General features: G+C 37.2%; 1 protein-coding gene and 3 pseudogenes across 3 annotated transcripts; all 4 read left to right on the plus strand.

Moving 5' to 3' along the window:
• The first annotated feature begins 241 nt into the window (after nt 1–241).
• On the plus strand, nt 242–3,877 carry LOC120120980 (annotated as a pseudogene).
• A 604-nt stretch (nt 3,878–4,481) lies between these two features.
• On the plus strand, nt 4,482–5,955 carry LOC120121108 (annotated as a pseudogene).
• Nucleotides 5,956–6,342: 387 nt separating this feature from the next.
• LOC120120981 (FRIGIDA-like protein 3) lies at nt 6,343–10,610 on the plus strand. 3 transcript variants are annotated; one of them, XM_039140470.1, is made up of 4 exons: nt 6,343–6,548; nt 6,746–6,837; nt 8,607–9,840; nt 10,010–10,610. In XM_039140470.1, exons 3-4 carry the CDS (start codon nt 8,617–8,619, stop codon nt 10,424–10,426), a joined length of 1,641 nt encoding a protein of 546 aa, XP_038996401.1. In that variant the 5' UTR covers nt 6,343–6,548; nt 6,746–6,837; nt 8,607–8,616; the 3' UTR covers nt 10,427–10,610. The 3 variants fall into 3 exon arrangements, with proteins under 3 accessions (XP_038996401.1, XP_038996403.1, XP_038996402.1); XM_039140472.1 differs by lacking the exon at nt 6,746–6,837; XM_039140471.1 differs by lacking the exon at nt 6,343–6,548 and having other exon boundaries at nt 6,627–6,837.
• A 2,878-nt stretch (nt 10,611–13,488) lies between these two features.
• Nucleotides 13,489–14,296, plus strand: LOC120120985 (annotated as a pseudogene).
• The last annotated feature ends 4,029 nt before the right edge of the window (nt 14,297–18,325 follow it).

Below are 18,325 nucleotides of genomic sequence, written 5' to 3' on the forward strand. Positions count from 1 at the left end.
CCCGACTCGACCTAAAAAAAATATAATTTTACTTTATATATTTAAAAATAATTATAATAATAATATTTTATATATTATTTTTTTAATTAAATTATTATTTTTATTAAATAAAAATAATATATTATTATTATTTCGGGTCGAATTTAAATTTATCTCAAAAAATTAAATAGAATTCAAATCAGATAAATGATATAAAATTTTCATATCAGGTGGGATTGGTTGGCCAAACCCGACGCATGCCCCCTGCTACTGCTACTGCTACTGCTACTGCTACTGCTACTAAAGTCTTCAACTACAACTATGCCCTGATTCTGATAAATCATTTTCTTGTATGTCTCCCTTCCCCTAAACCTCCAAAACCCACCATGTTTTCCTCTTCCGTCTTCTTCTTCTTCTCATGGTGCTTGTTGTCATCATGCGAAGCGCTTCACGTTTCTAGCCGTAGGATCCTCCACGAACCTTATTCCACCCTTTCCTCCGATCCACCGTCTTCCTCTCCCCCTTCTCCTCCCACTACCAAGTACCCTTTATCTTCTTCATCCGTCACTTCTCCTCCCGGTTCCCCTTTCTTCCCTACCTTTCCTTCAGCTCCTCCTCCTCCTCCTCCTTCTACTTTCGCTTCCTTCCCCGCCAACATCTCCTCCCTTGTCATTCCCCACACTCCTGCCCCCAAGCATAATTCCCAAAAGCTCCTCGTCGTTGTCGTTTTTGCCGTCTTATCTGTCTCCATTGTCGCCGGCGTTATCGCCTTTGTCTTCTGCAGACATCGTAGGCGAGGGCATAATTGCTTTGACGATAACAAGACCGTGACATCCGACAACAGCGGCGGATTAAATATTTACCACAATGATGATAACAATAACAATGGCAGTATTGGTGTTCGGAAGCAAAGAACGACTTCCACGACTAGTTCAGAATTCCTCTATTTGGGGACAGTTGTAAATTCACAAAGCCGGTTCGACGACGTTTCTAATGATTCTCCGGACAATGCCGGGTTGGATCCGGGAAAATTGTACTCTCCGGAGCTTCATCCATTACCGCCTCTGTCTCGACAGAACACGGGTCGGAACTTTCGAGACGTTGAAGTGGAATCGGTTACAGAAGACGATGGTGAAGAAGAAGAAAAGTTTTATTCTCCGAGAGGATCGTTGGGGGGTCGAGAGAGTTCGTGTGGAACTGGATCCGGGTCAAGAAGAGTATTTACGGCGATTGATGTGAAAACAATTGAGTCTGGCAGTAGTTGTTCCTGTTCATCTTTGAGTTCGGGTTCACCAGCCAGGTTTCAGTCGCTCAGTATTTCTCCCCCGGTTAGCTTGAGTCCCGGAAGACCCGACCCGAAATCTCCAGAGAGGATTTTAATTGATTCCCCACGAATTTCAAACATGTCCATTGATGAACACATACGATCACCGTCGTTGTCTATGACCTCCACATCACCAGATAGAGTGCTTGGAAAAGAATCAGATGATTTAAGCTTACGATCTCCTTCAGTATCTTCGCCAAACAGAGTATTGATCGAGAAGCTCGATGCATCCATTAAAAATTTCAAGGATTTCGTTCAAAACATGAAGGCTCCATTGATTTTAGCCTCAGCTGGTGGGATTAATTCACCGGTTAAAGACTCTCCGATTAATGATTCTTCAGTTTGTTCAGCTTCTACTTCACCAGACAGAGCTTTGAATGAAGATAATCAGTCTCTTTTACTATCACCGGCTTCGCCATCGCCACCGTCACCAAACAGTATTTTCGAGGAAAGCCCAGAAATGTCTCCTTTGAAGGTTGGATTTTCGGATTACAGTAAGGCTCCTTCTTTGTCATCTTTAGCTTCTTCATCACCCGATAGGAGTTTGGAAAAATGTCCTGATGAATCTCCTTTAAGACTTAGCAAGGCTTTACGGAAGCCTATGTTGTCTCCACCGCCGCCGCCGCCACCGCCGCCACCGCCGCCACTTCCATCGCAACGACGGCTTTGGGAAAAAACTGTTCCATCAGTACCTTTTTCACAACAGATATCGATGTCACCTCCACCACCTCGACGACAATGGGAAAAACCTCCTCTTATACCATCTTCAACGCCGTTTAAGATTTCTCCACTCGAAGTTCCTACAAGGTCCGAGTCCGAGGCAGTGGAGGAGTCGGAGGAAGGCTCAAAACCCAAGTTAAAGCAATTACATTGGGATAAAGTGAGAGCCAACTCTGATCGTGAAATGGTGTGGGATCATCTCAGATCAAGCTCATTTAAGTACGATTGGGATCCTTCTTCAATTATGGACTTATTTTTTGGTTCTTTAATGCTATTCTTCTTCTGTGTTGAATAATTTGTTGAGTATTGTTTCTACAGGTTGAATGAGGAGATGATCGAAACATTATTCGTCGTAAATACTCCGAATTCTAAACCGAAGCAAACAACTCCGCGCTCGGTTGTTCCATCACCAAACCAAGAGAACAGAGTGTTGGATCCCAAAAAGGCACAGAACATTGCGATTTTGTTGAAGGCACTGATGTGGACCGTCTGCTTGAAAGTTTATTGAGAATGGCTCCAACAAAGGAAGAAGAATGTAAGCTGAAGGAGTACAAAGATGATTCGCCAGTTAAGCTTGGTCCTGCTGAGAAATTCTTGAAGACTGTTCTCGATGTACCCTTTGCCTTCAAAAGGGTGGATGCAATGCTGTACATAGCCAACTTCGAGTCTGAAGTTGAATACCTTAAGAACTCTTTCGAAACTCTAGAGGTAATTTGACTCGATTCCATCATTCTATCTGTTTTGCATGGAAGCAATGCTTCTTTCCTAGGAACACTGTCAATGTTTCATATATTTCATTGGTTTTTCCTTTCCACAGGCTGCTTGTGAGGAATTGAGAAATAGTAGGATGTTTTTGAAACTTCTAGAGGCTGTCCTCAAGACCGGGAACCGCATGAATTGCGGGACAAATCGAGGCGATGCGCAAGCCTTTAAACTTGATACACTTCTTAAGCTTGTTGATGTCAAGGGTGCTGATGGTAAGACCACACTCCTGCATTTTGTTGTACAAGAAATCATAAGAAGTGAGGGTGCTCGTCTTTCGAATACCAACCAAACACCAAACTCTGCTTCAACCGAAGACGCCCGGTGCAGAAAGCTTGGTTTACAAGTTGTTTCAGGTCTCAGTTCAGAGCTCACCAACGTTAAAAAAGCTGCCGCAATGGATTCCGAGGTACTCGGTGGTGAGGTCTCTAAGCTTTCTAGAGGCCTTGAACACATCAGTGAGGTTCTAAGGTTAAATGAAACAATGGGGTCATACGAGAGCAAAGAGAAATTTTCGGAATCGATGAACAGATTTATGAAAATGGCTGAGCAGGAGATTCCAAGGATTCAAGCCCATGAGAACGTGGCATTATCTCTAGTGAAGGAGATTACTGAATACTTCCATGGGAACTCAGCAAAGGAAGAAGCTCATCCATTTAGAATCTTCTTGGTGGTGAGGGATTTCCTTACGGTTCTCAATCTAGTCTGCAAGGAAGTCAGCATGATAAACGAACGAACCATTGTTAGTTCGGCGCATAAATTCCCAGTTCCAGTGAACCCAATGATGCAACAATCTTTCCCAGTTCCGGTGAATCCGATGATGCCGCAATCTTTCCCCGGATTTCAGGGGAACCCACACGATGGTTCTGATGACGAAACTGCATCACCTTAGTTGTTTTGAAGCTTGCAACATGTCAAAACATATGCGTGCTAGGTCCTAGTATTCTTTCTTCTTAATTTTCATATCTGTACAGTCACATATCCTTGTACAATATTTGGGGAGTACTTGTGTTCTATAAATGTAGTCTGGGAGAGGCTATTTTATTGGAAAGAACTAAGGCAGCCCTGCTGAATTGATTGGGACTTTATGAAGCCTATTGGTCACTAAAGCAGATTTTCTATTATATAGATGCCATATGTAACATAACCCATAATCTATATATCTTTTAAGGCTATTTTTCATATATTTTACAATGACCAAAGGTCATTTTTCAAATATTATTTGGTGAAGAATATAAAACGTAACTTAGTGGTTAGGCCCATCTTCACTATGGGTTCTAGATTTGAAATTTCACCCCACCTAACTTAGTGATTTTGTATATTTTGTGAAGAATATTTTAATGATTAAAATGAAAATTTTCCTGAGTTGGAAGATTGATTCGAAAAATAAGATGAGAACTACGTTGATTCATTTAAAGTTAAAGGACTTTAAATGCCTTTTGTGTAAAATAATTAAATGATGAACAGTAATATTTGTGATGGTAATTTTGCCTTAGAAAGCCGCCCTTGGAAGCGCTTATAGATGGCTTTATCTGCAACTCAACATCAAGAGAGAATTCTAAGTCAATTTGTTATTTTTAGCCATTTTCCAATACGTAAAAATTTTAAATATCGAGTGATTATAATATATATATATATGACATAATAGTTACACCGTTCATAGTTATCTATCTATATATTCAGACACCAGGGGACAGGACAGCAAGCAAAACTGATACTGAGTGAATAGAGATGACAATGGGAGATGAGAATAAACCCAGAAAACCCCAAGTTTCAGTATTTCCTTTCCCACTCCAAGGTCACATAAACCCCGTGCTCCAATTTGCAAAACGCTTAGCCTCCAAAGGCGTCAAAGCCACCCTTGTCACAACAGTCTTCCTCTCCAAGTCCTGGTTTTCCGACGCCTATATCGACCTTCAGACTGTCTCCGATGCTTCGATGAATGCGGCTATAATGGTCTCCCAGCGGCGAGGTTTACCTGCAGACGTTCTGGTCGGTGGGTCCTAAGAGTTTGGCGAGTTTAATAAAGAGACTCGTTGATGCCGGTGACCATCCTATTGGAGCTATCGTCTATGACGGGTTCTTGAGTTGGGCACTCGATGTTACAAAGCAGTTTGGAGTTGCATCAGCTGTGGTTTTTACTCAAACTTGTTCTGTCGACTCCGCGTATTACCATGTCAATAGGGGACTTATTCAGCTGCCACGCAACTGCCACTGAACAGTACTGTCTCTCTCCCTGGATTGCCACCGCTTCAAGTTTCGGAGCTGCCGTCTTTTATTTCGGATAATGGATCGTCCCCGGCTTGGTTTGATGTTATTGTGAATCAGTTCTCCAACGTAGATGGAGCTGATTGGGTGTTTTTCAACACCTTTTACGAATTAGAGAAAGAGGTGCTGGATTGTATGTCAAGTTTCTGGAACGTGTGGACAATAGGACCAACGGTTCCATCAATGTACTTGGACAAACGACTCGATGGCGACATAGGCTACGGCGTGAATCTCTTCGAGCCAGAAACTAGTGCTTGCCTAAGTTTGCTTGGCTAGACGGCAAGCCGAAGGGCTCAGTCGTGTACGTCCATTCGGAAGCCTTGCATCGCTTGAAGTCGAGCAAATGGAAGAGCTGGTTTGGGGTTTGAAAGCTGCAGGCTGCAACTTCCTGTGGGAAACAGCAGAGAAGGCCAAACTTCCAAGCCGTTTCATTGAGGAGACTAGGGAGAAAGGCTTGGTGGTGACTTGGTGCCATCAATTGGAGGTGCTGTCTCAGGAGTCAATAAGTTGCTTTCTAAGCCACTGCGGCCTTAATTCCATTCTCGAAACGTTGAGCCTCGGAGTCCCGGTGCTGGCGATGCCGCTGTGGACCGATCAGAATCAGATCATGAACGCAAAGCAAGTGGATGATGTATGGGGCATTGGGATTAAGGCTCGCCAAAATGCGAAAGGTTTAGTGATAAGAGACATGATCGAGCAGTGCTTAATGGAACTAGTAAAAGGAGAAAAGGGCAAAGAGGCTAAGAAGAACGCAATAAAGTGGAAGAATTTGGCCAAAAATGAAAAATGCAATGGAAGAAGATGGAAGTTCAGATAAAAACGGAGATGAATTTGTCAAACATGTTATCATCCACATCGTTATATGCATTTTTATGTTAATATTGATGATGTTTATTCATTGACAATAATGATGTTTGTATATATCATTTTTTCGAGTTATTTTATTAGATTTTCATTTTTTATTATATGATTCTATCTTTTTTTAGTGACATGGTTATGTATTTAAATAATTTAAAAAATTAATCAAAGATATAATTAATCTACTCTAATTTTTATAAACTCATCTCGCAATTTTATTATATTTCTTTATTATTCAAACAAACCATTTATTATTCCGCAAATGTTCTTTTTATTACACTAATTTAAAATTCAAAATTCATTATACTCTATAACTATTTTGTTAATGGGCCAAGCCCAGGACGTTCAGTATATTCCGACAGGACAGATAATGTTATCTTCGGTGTAAGAAAACAGGGGTCAATATCTTTGCCTGAATCAAACTTGAAGAGCACCCCTCATTTTCACTGACACCAGTGCTTAATATAAAATCCTTGCCTTTTACCTCACTTTCCTCTCTTTAGGGATTGAAGAGTACTGGCATATCAGCCTCACCTATCCCTACTTTTTGAAGAAAACCCGCCCGAAATGAATTGATAATTCAAGTTTCCGTCGAGTTAGGTCACTTTGTTGCTCCATTTCGCTTCGGATTAGTCAGGTAGTTTCCTCTCTATTTCTCTGTTCCTTACGTTCTCACACTTCTCTCCGGATCGGCACTATTTTCATGGAATTTTCCTTTTCTTTTTAAGCTTTCAGGGTCCTTCGTTTTGAACTGCCGAATTTCGTGTTTTTATATGCTTTGTTTCTGCAGTGAAAAACTGAAACTTTTACACTGTTCTGGTCGTGTTTCTTTAGTTTTAGGGTTTGGTGGTTTTTTGTTGGTTTACTGTTTACGATCTCGGACACGGCGTTGTCTTTCTGTGAATTTGAAGCTTATAAAATCTCTGGTGAGAGCATCTACTTATTTATTGTAAAATTCTATACTTCCGAATTATTTTGCTGTTTAGTAAGTGATTTCTTTTTTAGGCTTTCTAGGGTTAAGCTGCAGATCTCTCTCTCCCTCTATATCTCTTTCTCTTTGTGTTGACAGCTTATTTATGGCATTTGATGTAGGGTTTAACTTTGGTGTTTCTAGAAAGGAATATTTACTTTGAACAATAACGCTCGATTGTTGAGTGGTAATTATATTATTTAAATTTGGAAACATGCTAATCTGTTTGATTATTATTGAGTGGTCCTTATTGAGTTAGGAGAAATTGAGAAATGTAGGACTTTGATTTGCTGCATGAAGTAACATTTTTTTGTTTGAAGAAGAAATTTCTTTCTGATTCAAGGTAAACTTGTGGCTTTCTGAATTAGTTATTGGTGATTAATCAAGGAATGGTTTCATGTTTGAGGACCAATTATGGAACACAGACATATAGAGAGAGAGAGAGTGAGAGCGAGAGGGGGAGGGGGGAGGGAGAGAATTGTAGAGAATGTCTATAAGAGTGCTACTATTCTTTTAGAAAATGGGTCCAGTGAAATTGTGATTGTAAATTTTTCTTGGCGACTTGCCTGTTGTGTGAATGGTATCTCTTTTTGTAGAAGGGTGACCAGTAACATTCTGATGGTAATTTTGTCTGGGTCTCTGCTTTATGATAGCTTGAGATGCATCTTTGTTCCTTTTTAAAAAAAAAAGATAGACTGAAGGATTGTCACTCATTTTATTGTAATTTTTTTATGTGCTGTGAGTAATATAAGTACAGCTTCTACAATGAATTAATTGATTTCAAGCAGCAGACTCTCCTTGATCCCTATCCCACCTTTTTTGTGAATATTAAATGCTGATATTTTTTAAGTATCTATGTAGTCTGCATACTGCAAAGTTTAGAAGGATGTGTACCTATGTCTTCATTGACTTTGTTATTTATCCTGAAGTGTGGGAAGTATATGTCAATAAAGGTAGAAAATGTCATTAAGGAGTAATCTTAAACTCTTGGGAATTAAGATGATTTGAAGAGTTCCTTAGTGTCTGCATCTTGGGTTTCACCATGTTTTCTGAAGTTATCTTATTCCCACCAATTGTTGTTGTTGCATTGTTGGTGAACATTCTTGTTGCGAATATTCCTCTCACTTTAAGGGCAACATCTAGTACCATGGCTGCTGGCGTGCTTTGTGCAGTCTTTATTCATTTTATTGGGGTGTTAGTTCATAGTTAACATAAAATAGTATGTATCCATGACTTTATTTTTGGATTCTAGAAGGAAAAAATGCATTCTTCTGTACCAGTATTTCCTTGGACAGATGCTCAGTGAGATATCCTTTTGGGGACTGCTATGGAATCTATATACGGTTCTTAAAATGGATTATAATTGTAGCTGTTGACAACTTGACGTTTTCTTGATATACATGTGTTCAAGTTGTGGTATTTTCCGATAGTTATGGATATAACTAAGTCCTTAATTTTGTTGCTTTTTATTTCATTTTGATCAGTTGATTAACTTATTATTGGTGTACGGAGGCAATGTTCAATTTTTTGAACAAGAAAATGGGTTTGGTTATGCTGAATTTTATCTTCCATGTTATTCTGTTTCTTAATTTATATTGCGTTCATCTTTCCTTTTGGTTCAAAGGATTGTGATCTTTAGAGAATCTGTTTGGTTATACATCCTTTCTCTCATACTGCATTGGGGGATCTGACGCCTAGTCGCCTACTGATTTCTTTCTCCTTCAGTTTTTATGTCATGGAAGATACACAGTCAGTTGTGACACTTATAGACTCGACAGCCTCTAAGATACAGCAGCTTCAGAAAGCATTTGCTGAACTTGAAAGTCAGCGTGCTTTAACACTTAATCTGAAATGGAAAGAACTTGAGGAACATTTCAGTGGTCTTGAGAAGTCCTTGAAGAGACGCTTCCATGAGTTGGAAGACCAAGAAAAGAAGTTCGAGACAAAAACAAGGAAAGCTTGTGAAATGTTGCAGAAGCGTGAAGCTGCTGTAGTAGCCAAAGAACAAACTACATTGGTCAGGCTACAAGAGAAGAGAGATGCAGCTGTTTTTGCCATTACGAATGCTCTAGAGAAGCAAAAGAAATTATCATCTGAGCAACCTGCTGATGTTGACTGTAATGGAGGCAGTGGTGAACTCTCAGTTGAGGAGAAACCACTTGATTCAGTAGCTACTGAAAATAACTCCGAGGATATTAAAAGTTCTTTTGAAAATGGAAATTTCGAGGTGAAATCTTATCCTCAATTAGTTAAACTATGTGAAGAGATGGATTATGAAGGACTGCAGAAGTTTATTTCAGATAACCGTAAGAACCTTGCTGCACTGAAGGAGGAAATTCCTTGGGCATTGAAAGCTGCAGCAAACCCAGCTCGATTGGTCCTGCAATCTTTGAAAGGATTTTACCTTTCAGAAGTGCCAAATGCAGATGGAAAAAAAGACTCAAATCTACTGGGGCTTAGGCGAACCTGTATTATGTTGATGGAATGTCTTAGCTTCTTGCTATCTAATCTGGATATTGTTTCTGTTTCTTTTCTGATATCAGAAGATATTAAGGACCAAGCAAAATTAATTGCCGAGGAATGGAAACCGAAGTTGGATTCTCTTGACATGGATGCTAGTAATGGTAACTCATTGGAAGCTCATGCTTTTCTGCAGCTTCTTGCCACTTTTGCTATTGCTTCCAACTTCAATGAAGAAGAACTTTCAAGGCTGATACCAATGGTCTCCCGTCGTCGACAAGCAGCCGATCTATGTCGTTCCCTTGGCTTGTCTGAGAAAATGCCAGGTGTAATTGAAGTTCTGGTGAATAGCGGAAGACAGATTGACGCAGTTAACCTGGCTTTTGCATTTGAGCTGACACAGCAGTTTTCACCTGTACCTTTGCTGAAATCCTACTTGAAGGATGCAAGAAAAGCTGCTTCACCTGTCAAGCTTGGAAATGCCTCTCCCACTGCCCAGGTGTGTTCTTTATCCCACTTCTTCTAGGTGATTGGTTTGCCTAGTATTGATTGAATATATTTCAGTTGAACATTAACTGAATGTTTGACAATCAACACTTATTTTTGTTTCAATTGTTTTTCTGCTGCATTATTGAAAATGAATGAACTACTTTCTTCTGAGTTTTCAGACTGAAGTTAGTGAGCGAGAGTTGCCTGCTCTAAAGGCTGTGATCAAGTGCATTGAGGAGCATAATCTTGAAGAGCAATACCCTGTCGATCCACTTCAGAAGCGGGTTCTCCTTTTAGAGAAGGCTAAGGCAGACAATAGGAGGGCAACTGAAGCTGCCAAGCCTCAACCGAAGAGGCCTCGTGCCAATGGTGCTGGGTATGGTCCTCGAATCGCTAACGTAGCTGTTGACAAAACATTCTATCCTAGAGTTACTGATAGATACATGCAGTACGTGTATGACAGACCCTATGTTTATCCTGGACCTGTTGACAACTACAGCCACTCTCTTGTTGGTTCTGCCACCTACAACTTCTCTCCCAACCATGGCAACTACTTCGGAAATACCGGTATCAGGTTTCGGTTCTTCACTAATTAACAACAAAAAAGGTAGCCCCTCTCACTTTAGCTGTTAGCCTTAACCTTTCAGGTGCAGTGTATGAATGAATTTAGTATTTAAAAAGAAACAACAAAAAATGAAAAAAAAATGCGTTGTTAATTTTAATATGGTGTAGACCAAGATATTTTGATCCTCTAATATATGCAGTCTGTTTTATATGTATACCCCTGTTTTATGCTTTTTCTCCAAATTTCGTATGGACTCTGTTTGGATTGCCAGATGGAGGAGATGATATTCCTGAAGGAGGAATGGACCAAGGGGTGTAACACTCTAATCCGATCCTACTCGAAATTTGAAGGATTAGAATATTATACGGAACCACCGAAGTAGGTAATATTTTTTATTTATTTAAAAATCATATATTTGTGAAAAGAAATTAATAATAGTAATAATTTTTTTTTTATATTCCATGACATTTTAAACCAATTAATACAACACAAAGTTTACAAATTATAATAAATAAGGATCCTATGAATACATATGCTCGATAAAAGTAATCAAACAATATTCTGTGAGGAATGTTGGAAATCCAACGATGACAGTGCTCCTCGAACGACTCAATATATTAGCATGCGAACAGAAACATCCGAACGTTGAGCTTACAAAATCCAGTAATATAATCACTAATTTGAAGCAGTATATGAATCTCATAAATAAAAGCATGCATATGGTGATAAGTAGTAAGTACATGTAAGATCTTATTCAAGTGTCAACTACTTAAAGTTTAACAATTTTATTGCTATGGTTGGAGCCTCATGCTTCCCTTAGTCTTCTACTAAGAGCCTTGCCATGAGTATTCATATGTTAGGTCTCTAATCGAAATATCAAACAATGACAAAATGAAATAAGCATGATACATATCAAAACATCGAATATATATATATATATATATATATATATATATATCATCGATTAAAAGAAATGACTTAGCACTAGTATTAAAGTACCTCAACACTGATATAGAAGTACATTAACATTGATACTAAAGTGTCTTAGCATTGTCGGGGATATATCCAGATATTTCACATACATATACTTTAGACTTTCGTCATGCATACAGATAGCTCGGGTGTCTCTATCGTTTTTCAAGTGTCAAATAAAGGTACAAGTCTTATGGTTATTACACCTATATCATTATTATCAATTGCAACACAAATAGATGAGATCGTCCCCTCACTATTATTTCGTTCATTCTCTCTCTTAAAACGTTATGAAAGGGCTTTCTGGGCAATGTTTTAGGCCTATTTCGACTTAGGCAGGGGTTTCGAAATTATCCTAAGGGATTTCGAAGATAGGGAGATTGGAGACCACTATTGTAGATTACCTTGTTTCTCATGAGTGAAGCTCTCCAATCACTCCTAAGACCATCCCAAGGTCCCCAAATGTTATGTAAAGCTTATAGAAGTTACTTAGGATCATCAAGCACCCTAAAAACACAATCTTTACAACAAAAACTTCATCTAATCAAAGAATCAAACAAAAACACCAAATATGCTCAAATACCCAAATCACCAACAAAACATACTTTCTCTTGCCATAACATGAAACTATAGCTTTTGCAATACCAACCAAGTTTGTGGGAAAGCATAAGATCTACTTAAAGGCTGAATGGAACCTAGAAGAAATTCTTGCCTCAATCTTAAATCTTAAAGAAGAAGATGAAATGAGAAGATGTAGAATAAAGAAGGAAGAGAAGATTAGTAATATAGAGAAGAAGAATATGAAGAGAACGAGGAGAGAAGAAAATGATAAAAGCTCAGCTTTTTCCCTTCAATTTCCAAGTCCCAAAAAACCATACCAATGGGCTAATTGCATTTTTTGTTCTCCCTCTTTTGTCTCTAATGCAAAAATTCCCTCTTTATGGCAATCAGGCCCAATGCACATCCAAATAAACTCACACTTGATCCAACGACTTTAATTACAAATTTTGTGTGGTTCATATACCTCTCGAGTTTATCCGAAACTACAAATTTGAGGTATTACAAGGGGAGTGGGTGAGGATAATTTTCTCCTAAAAATTTCAAATTCTTATATACTTTTAAATATTTTCTTTATATTTTTAATTGAAAATCTGTTTTCATCTTCCTCCCTTAAAATTTTATAAATTTCTTTCCCTCCAACATAAAATATCGTGTGTTTTTCTATACTCATCGCATATTAAGTGATGAGTTTATTTTCGAAGTTCGGCACGAATCCTTTGAAAGTAATTATAGGTTGGGATTATTTTTGTTTTTAAAATTTTAGGTTAATTTTGGATTTGAGTAGATTGACGTATTTGGGTTGAAATGAATAGAGCTAGATATCATATGGCTAGCTCCTACAAACAACAAATGAAATGGAATCATGGATGATGATCGGTATCACACATAACGGCTATTGAGGTTTATCAAATATTTTGTCAAAATATTGGTTTTAAACTAGCATTTATATTTGATTTTTTTTTAATGCAGTAAAGTTTAGATCAGGGGTGGCTCTCCCAGTCCAGTGTCAGGGCATACCTAAGACCCAATTGGGATTTACATATGACTTTACAGATTACCCACCAAGAATAACGATGATGGGATTCGAACTTGATCTTACAAACTCAAATTCTTGAATCTCAACCACTTGTGTCAATACTCATTGACAACATTTATATTTGATATATTAATGGGTGTACTGCCATCACCGAAGTGAAACAAATTATGATACATTATCAAAACGATTATAATTTTTTATTTTTTAATAATTTTTTTTATAATCATTGGTATCTAATTTATTGATCGATTAATTCATATCAGATACTGTAGAGACAGAGACGACCATAGATTCACATATGATATTACTTAAGAGATCTAATATCACTATACTAATTGAGATGGTTTATTTTTTAATATTTTTCTGAGTTGGTATATGATAGATGGATTGACAACGGATAAGATTCTCACATTCCCCCTCCAATTAAAAATCTGCAAAGGGAACACATCATCTTTATTGACCACAATTTTTCCCATGCATCCATACTCTTTGGCCTCGTCTTCTTCTACAAATTTGAAGTTTCTCAAGTCCCTTCGTTCTTTTGATTTTGATTAAACTTATGGCTACCACTTGCTCTCCAATGGCAACTCAGCTCAAGAGCAGCTTTACGTCATCTGTTACAAGAGCAGTCCTAGTTCCCAAGGGCATTTCCGGAGCCCCATTCAGAGTCTCACCCGGCCGCAAGACCCGGACTCCATGCTTAACTGTCAAAGCTGGTCAATAAGACAAGGAAAAGCAAAAGCTCCTTAAACCCATCAATGGCGAGAAGTTAAGCAACTGAATAAATTTCTTTCTTTTTTAACCATCTGCAGCGAACATTCCAAGTGATTCAGCCCATCAACGGTGACCCTTTCATCGGAAGCCTCGAAACTCCGAATCACATCAAGCCCTTTGATCGCTTGGTACCTCTCCAACCTTCCGGCCTACAGGACGGCAGTGAACCCACTTCTCAGAGGCGTCGAAGTGGGTCTAGCCCACGGCTTCCTCCTGGTGGATCCATTCGTTAAGGCCGGTCCTTTAAGGAACACAGCCGTTGCAGGTCAAGCCGGTTCATTGGCAGCTGCAGGTCTGGTCGTGATGCTCAGCATTTGCTTTACAATGTATGGCGTTGCATCGTTCAACGAAGGAGAGCCCTCGACGGCCCCAAGCCTAACCCTGACTGGGAGGAAGAAGGAGCCCGACCAGTTGCAAACGGCTGATGGATGGGCTAAGTTCACCGGAGGATTCTTCTTCGGTGGAATCTCCGGTGTCGTTTGGGCTTACTTCCTTCTCTACGTCCTCGACCTTCCTTACTACATTAAGTAGATCGTATCTATTCTTTTAACTTTGTTACTTAATGTATATGTATTTTGGACGAACCATCACTTGTTGTCATTCGTTTGTCTTATGTTTGGGATCATTCGTTGGAATTCAAATTTATATAGGCTACTTCTCTACATTTGGCTTACATCGATAGTAGACGACGAGGTATGATGAATCCTTTTCCTCAATCTCAACGAAGAGTTTTATAATGAATTTTATTATCAACGTCAAACTTAGGGTTATGATTATTACTGATAAGATGACGGGTTGAATAAATATAAATATATAATTTGATTTAGATAAATCATTTGAAAATATAAGAAATCATGTTAAGAAAAAGTGATCGAATGAATGATATAAGATGTCGCACGAGGTTAACCCTAGATCATATAACAACTTAGTAGGTGGTCTATTGAAAATCTTTTAACGTTTCAAAAGTCTACAAAAATTATTAAATGTGGACAGCAAGAATCATCTGCATTTAGTACAACATAGAAAGGTCTATCAACATCTGCAAAACTCCATTGATGTTTAAAAGAAAACCTTCAAGTAGAAATACCCATTAACCAGACAGTATTTCCATTACCAAGGCAGGATGATAAAAACAAAAAGACTAGTAGCATTTAAGGAGAGAGTAGGGGTTGAACCATAGGCGTAGGTCATAATGAGAAGAAACAGCAGCAGAAGCAGGGGGGCTCGAGGCAACTTGTGGCCAACATCACGACGAAGAAAGTTGAACTTGTTTTTGTAAGTGCTAACGGAGGAGGGTAAGCCGTCCTGGATTCGGGTGAGGATGAAAAGGACAAGCAAAGGCAATACAGCGAAGATCAAATGCAACTTCATGGCCCATTTCTCCGACTCAGACTTGTAGTTGGAAGCTGATGGAATCAATAACAAGACCAAAAGGATGCACCAAACTTTGATCAATGGCCAAGGAAGTTCCATCCACTTTTTAGCTTGGGTTTTTGGTTTTGCTTACCTATATTCTATATAACAAATAAAAGGGTAAACTTCACTCATCATCATTTTTATTTTTGGCCCATTTTATTTTGGTCAATAATTTAAAAAAATAATGTTTTGATCACTTATGTTATCTTTTTATTACACTTTTATCATTAGGTCGCTAATTCATATGAGTATGATGAAGTGATATGTTAGCAAAAATAGTTCAAATATAATTTTATCCCTAAACCATAGACACGATACAAATTTGACTTTAAATTTTAGATAAAATTACTATTTTAACAAATAAATTTTATGTAAAATATCAATTAATTTGACCATCGAATTCAATCTAAGTTCCTACACTCGGGTTGTCGCTCATCACTATCATTTTCCACCGTAAATTGTCGTTACTGATCACCATCGACCCTCGTTATCGATGATAGTTAGATCCCAATTTTTTTTCATTTACATATTTTATCATATTAACTTAAATCTAGTGTCTATTTCATGAAAAATCTATTGACCTCCATAAATCTAATCTATAACTCTGCACATTCCTTTAAAATAAAACATGATAATAAATTTAGCATTATATTATTAAAAATAGAGATAATAAAAATTTAAATCTATATTAGAATACATTCACATTATAACTATAATAATTTAATTTATATAAATTTTGACAAATTATATATTACAACTGTTTTTTGTCTTTATTTTGTTAATATGTAAGGTACTTCAGGTGTCATATTTTTCATTAAATTAAAATATAAATTTATAAATTAAGTTGTATTTCATAATTTATATTAATCAATAAATAATATTTGTTTCAATCATTGAATTTAGGGTTAAACGTGAGAATTTATTTCAAAGATGTGGACTTTTATGAAGTTGCTTTAAAAATTAATAACAATTTATAAAAATTTAAGAGGTGTGAAATCATATCATTAATAGAAAATACAAAGAAAATTCTTATATGAGATGTAACATCCTCAATACCGGGTTAGTGACCAAATTAAAATATTTCGGAATTTGTTGGTCAAAGTAAAATAGTTGAATAGTTCAATGATTTATTTGAGGATATTTTCTGAAAGTTTTTAGTAATTATCTAAAGAATTTAAGGGCAAAATGGTCATTTGACAATAAAGATATTTTCCCCCTTAATAAATATGAATCACGTGGGGTGGGGGAAAAAGTTATCTGAAAACTCTTTCTTCTTCTTCCTATCCTCCCGTGGAGGCTCCAAGGCAAAGGTGAGTTTTCTAATTAATCAATTATGTGTTGATTTTATGAGTTAGTTTCGATCATTAGATGATAACTAAGCTTAAGGAAAGCTTAATTTGTTCTAAAACAATAAGATGAAAGATATAGTAGAGATTAAAGATTTTGAGTTCTTGAATGAAATTTTGATATAGAGTTGATAAGTTGAATTTGAAGTTAAATTTGACTTGTCATCATGCTGATTAAGGAATATATGAAGTGTTAGAATTGTATTTAGAACATATTAAAATTTGAGTATGATTCTTGAATTACATATGAGGGATAGGATTTTGAGGTTAAAGATGAGTTCCATGGATTAAGTTGGTTTAAGTAATGGTGGTTGGGTTTAATGACATGATAGGGGTTTAAAATAGAAGAATTGAGTGAAGAATTGATGATTTTCGGGCTTAAAATACAATTTCTGGGCATAGGGAATCGGTACCCTATGAAGGGGTATCGATACCCCCTTTTGAACGACAATTTCAGTATGTGCAGGGGGAACAGATTCCCCCTGGGGAGGTATCGATTCCCCCCTAAATGAAAAAAATGGAATTTGATTCATTAAACGGTTTAAGTTATTAACATCAAGTTTAAAGTTTAGGCTTCTGATAGTTGTTTTGAAATGATATATTTATGTAGATATTGAGCCTAAACAAGTTCCGGAATAATCAAAGGATTAGGATCGAATAAAAGTAAGGCTAAGGTGAGTGCAATTTATTTTGTACTTAAGTTCTTGAACAAACATTGGCTTGCGATGAGCCAATAATGGAGTTACTATAGTAAGAAGTAACTTTTATACATAGAAATGGATATATATATATATATATATTATATATATATGCTACATGATTTACATGTTTACATGAAATTGCACTAGTGATATATGATGTATTGGAAACATATGAGAACAGAGATGACATGATTTGTAGGATGTATGAATTCATGAGTAAAGGCATATTTGAATATAATTTGTATGCATTAAATGTCATGTGAACATAAGAGGATAGAGACTGTTATATGATATGAGAATAAGTGATGAAACACAAATGATATATATGTTTATATGAATCCATGCAAAATGATATGAGCTATGTGACATATGAATATGAATTCATATGAAAAGTGATATGAATTACATGAAAGAAACTACATGATTACAAACATATATGCAGAAGCTATGAGCTTATATGCGTATGTGAAATGATAAATAATAATGCTCATGTTATATGATACGATAGCTATACGTATAGTTGGCATGCCAAGAGTCGAGGGTTTCATAGGTCTTTCGGGACAATACAGTGGTCCTTCGGGACAATACAGTGGTCCTTCGGGACAAATTTCATATGCCACTCAGTAGAACTTATACGAGCTGTGGTGACAACATTAGTGCACAACCTCAATGTACTTACATACCTTCAGTTCTCACCAATGTACCATGGGCTAATAAAGAGACAATAACAAATACAATATATAAGATGCATATGCTTGTTGTGATATGAACGGTATTGCATGGATTATAGGATGCTTTGTGTTATAAGACATGTATAGAAATGTTCAACACATGCTTATATGATCACAAGGAATTAGTAACAATAATATGAGTATCGAAAAGCATATTAATGATATATGTTTTTATATGATATGATAATATTGGCATATGTATACCTTTTGTTTATATGAAATGATAGATGGTTATAGTTTATGTTTTGCATGCCTCACTAAGTCAGCGACTTAGCGTGTGATTGTTTCACGCGTAGGTTCCGAGAAGAGGAAGATTGATAAAAGTTATGCAAGACAAGTCAGTTTCTCATTTCCAAAGATCAGATCAGAAAATAAATGTATAATATGTATTTT

Source organism: Hibiscus syriacus, unplaced genomic scaffold (assembly GCF_006381635.1).
Source record: "Hibiscus syriacus cultivar Baekdansim isolate YM2019G1 unplaced genomic scaffold, ASM638163v2 tig00110356_pilon, whole genome shotgun sequence".
NCBI lineage: Eukaryota > Viridiplantae > Streptophyta > Magnoliopsida > Malvales > Malvaceae > Hibiscus > Hibiscus syriacus.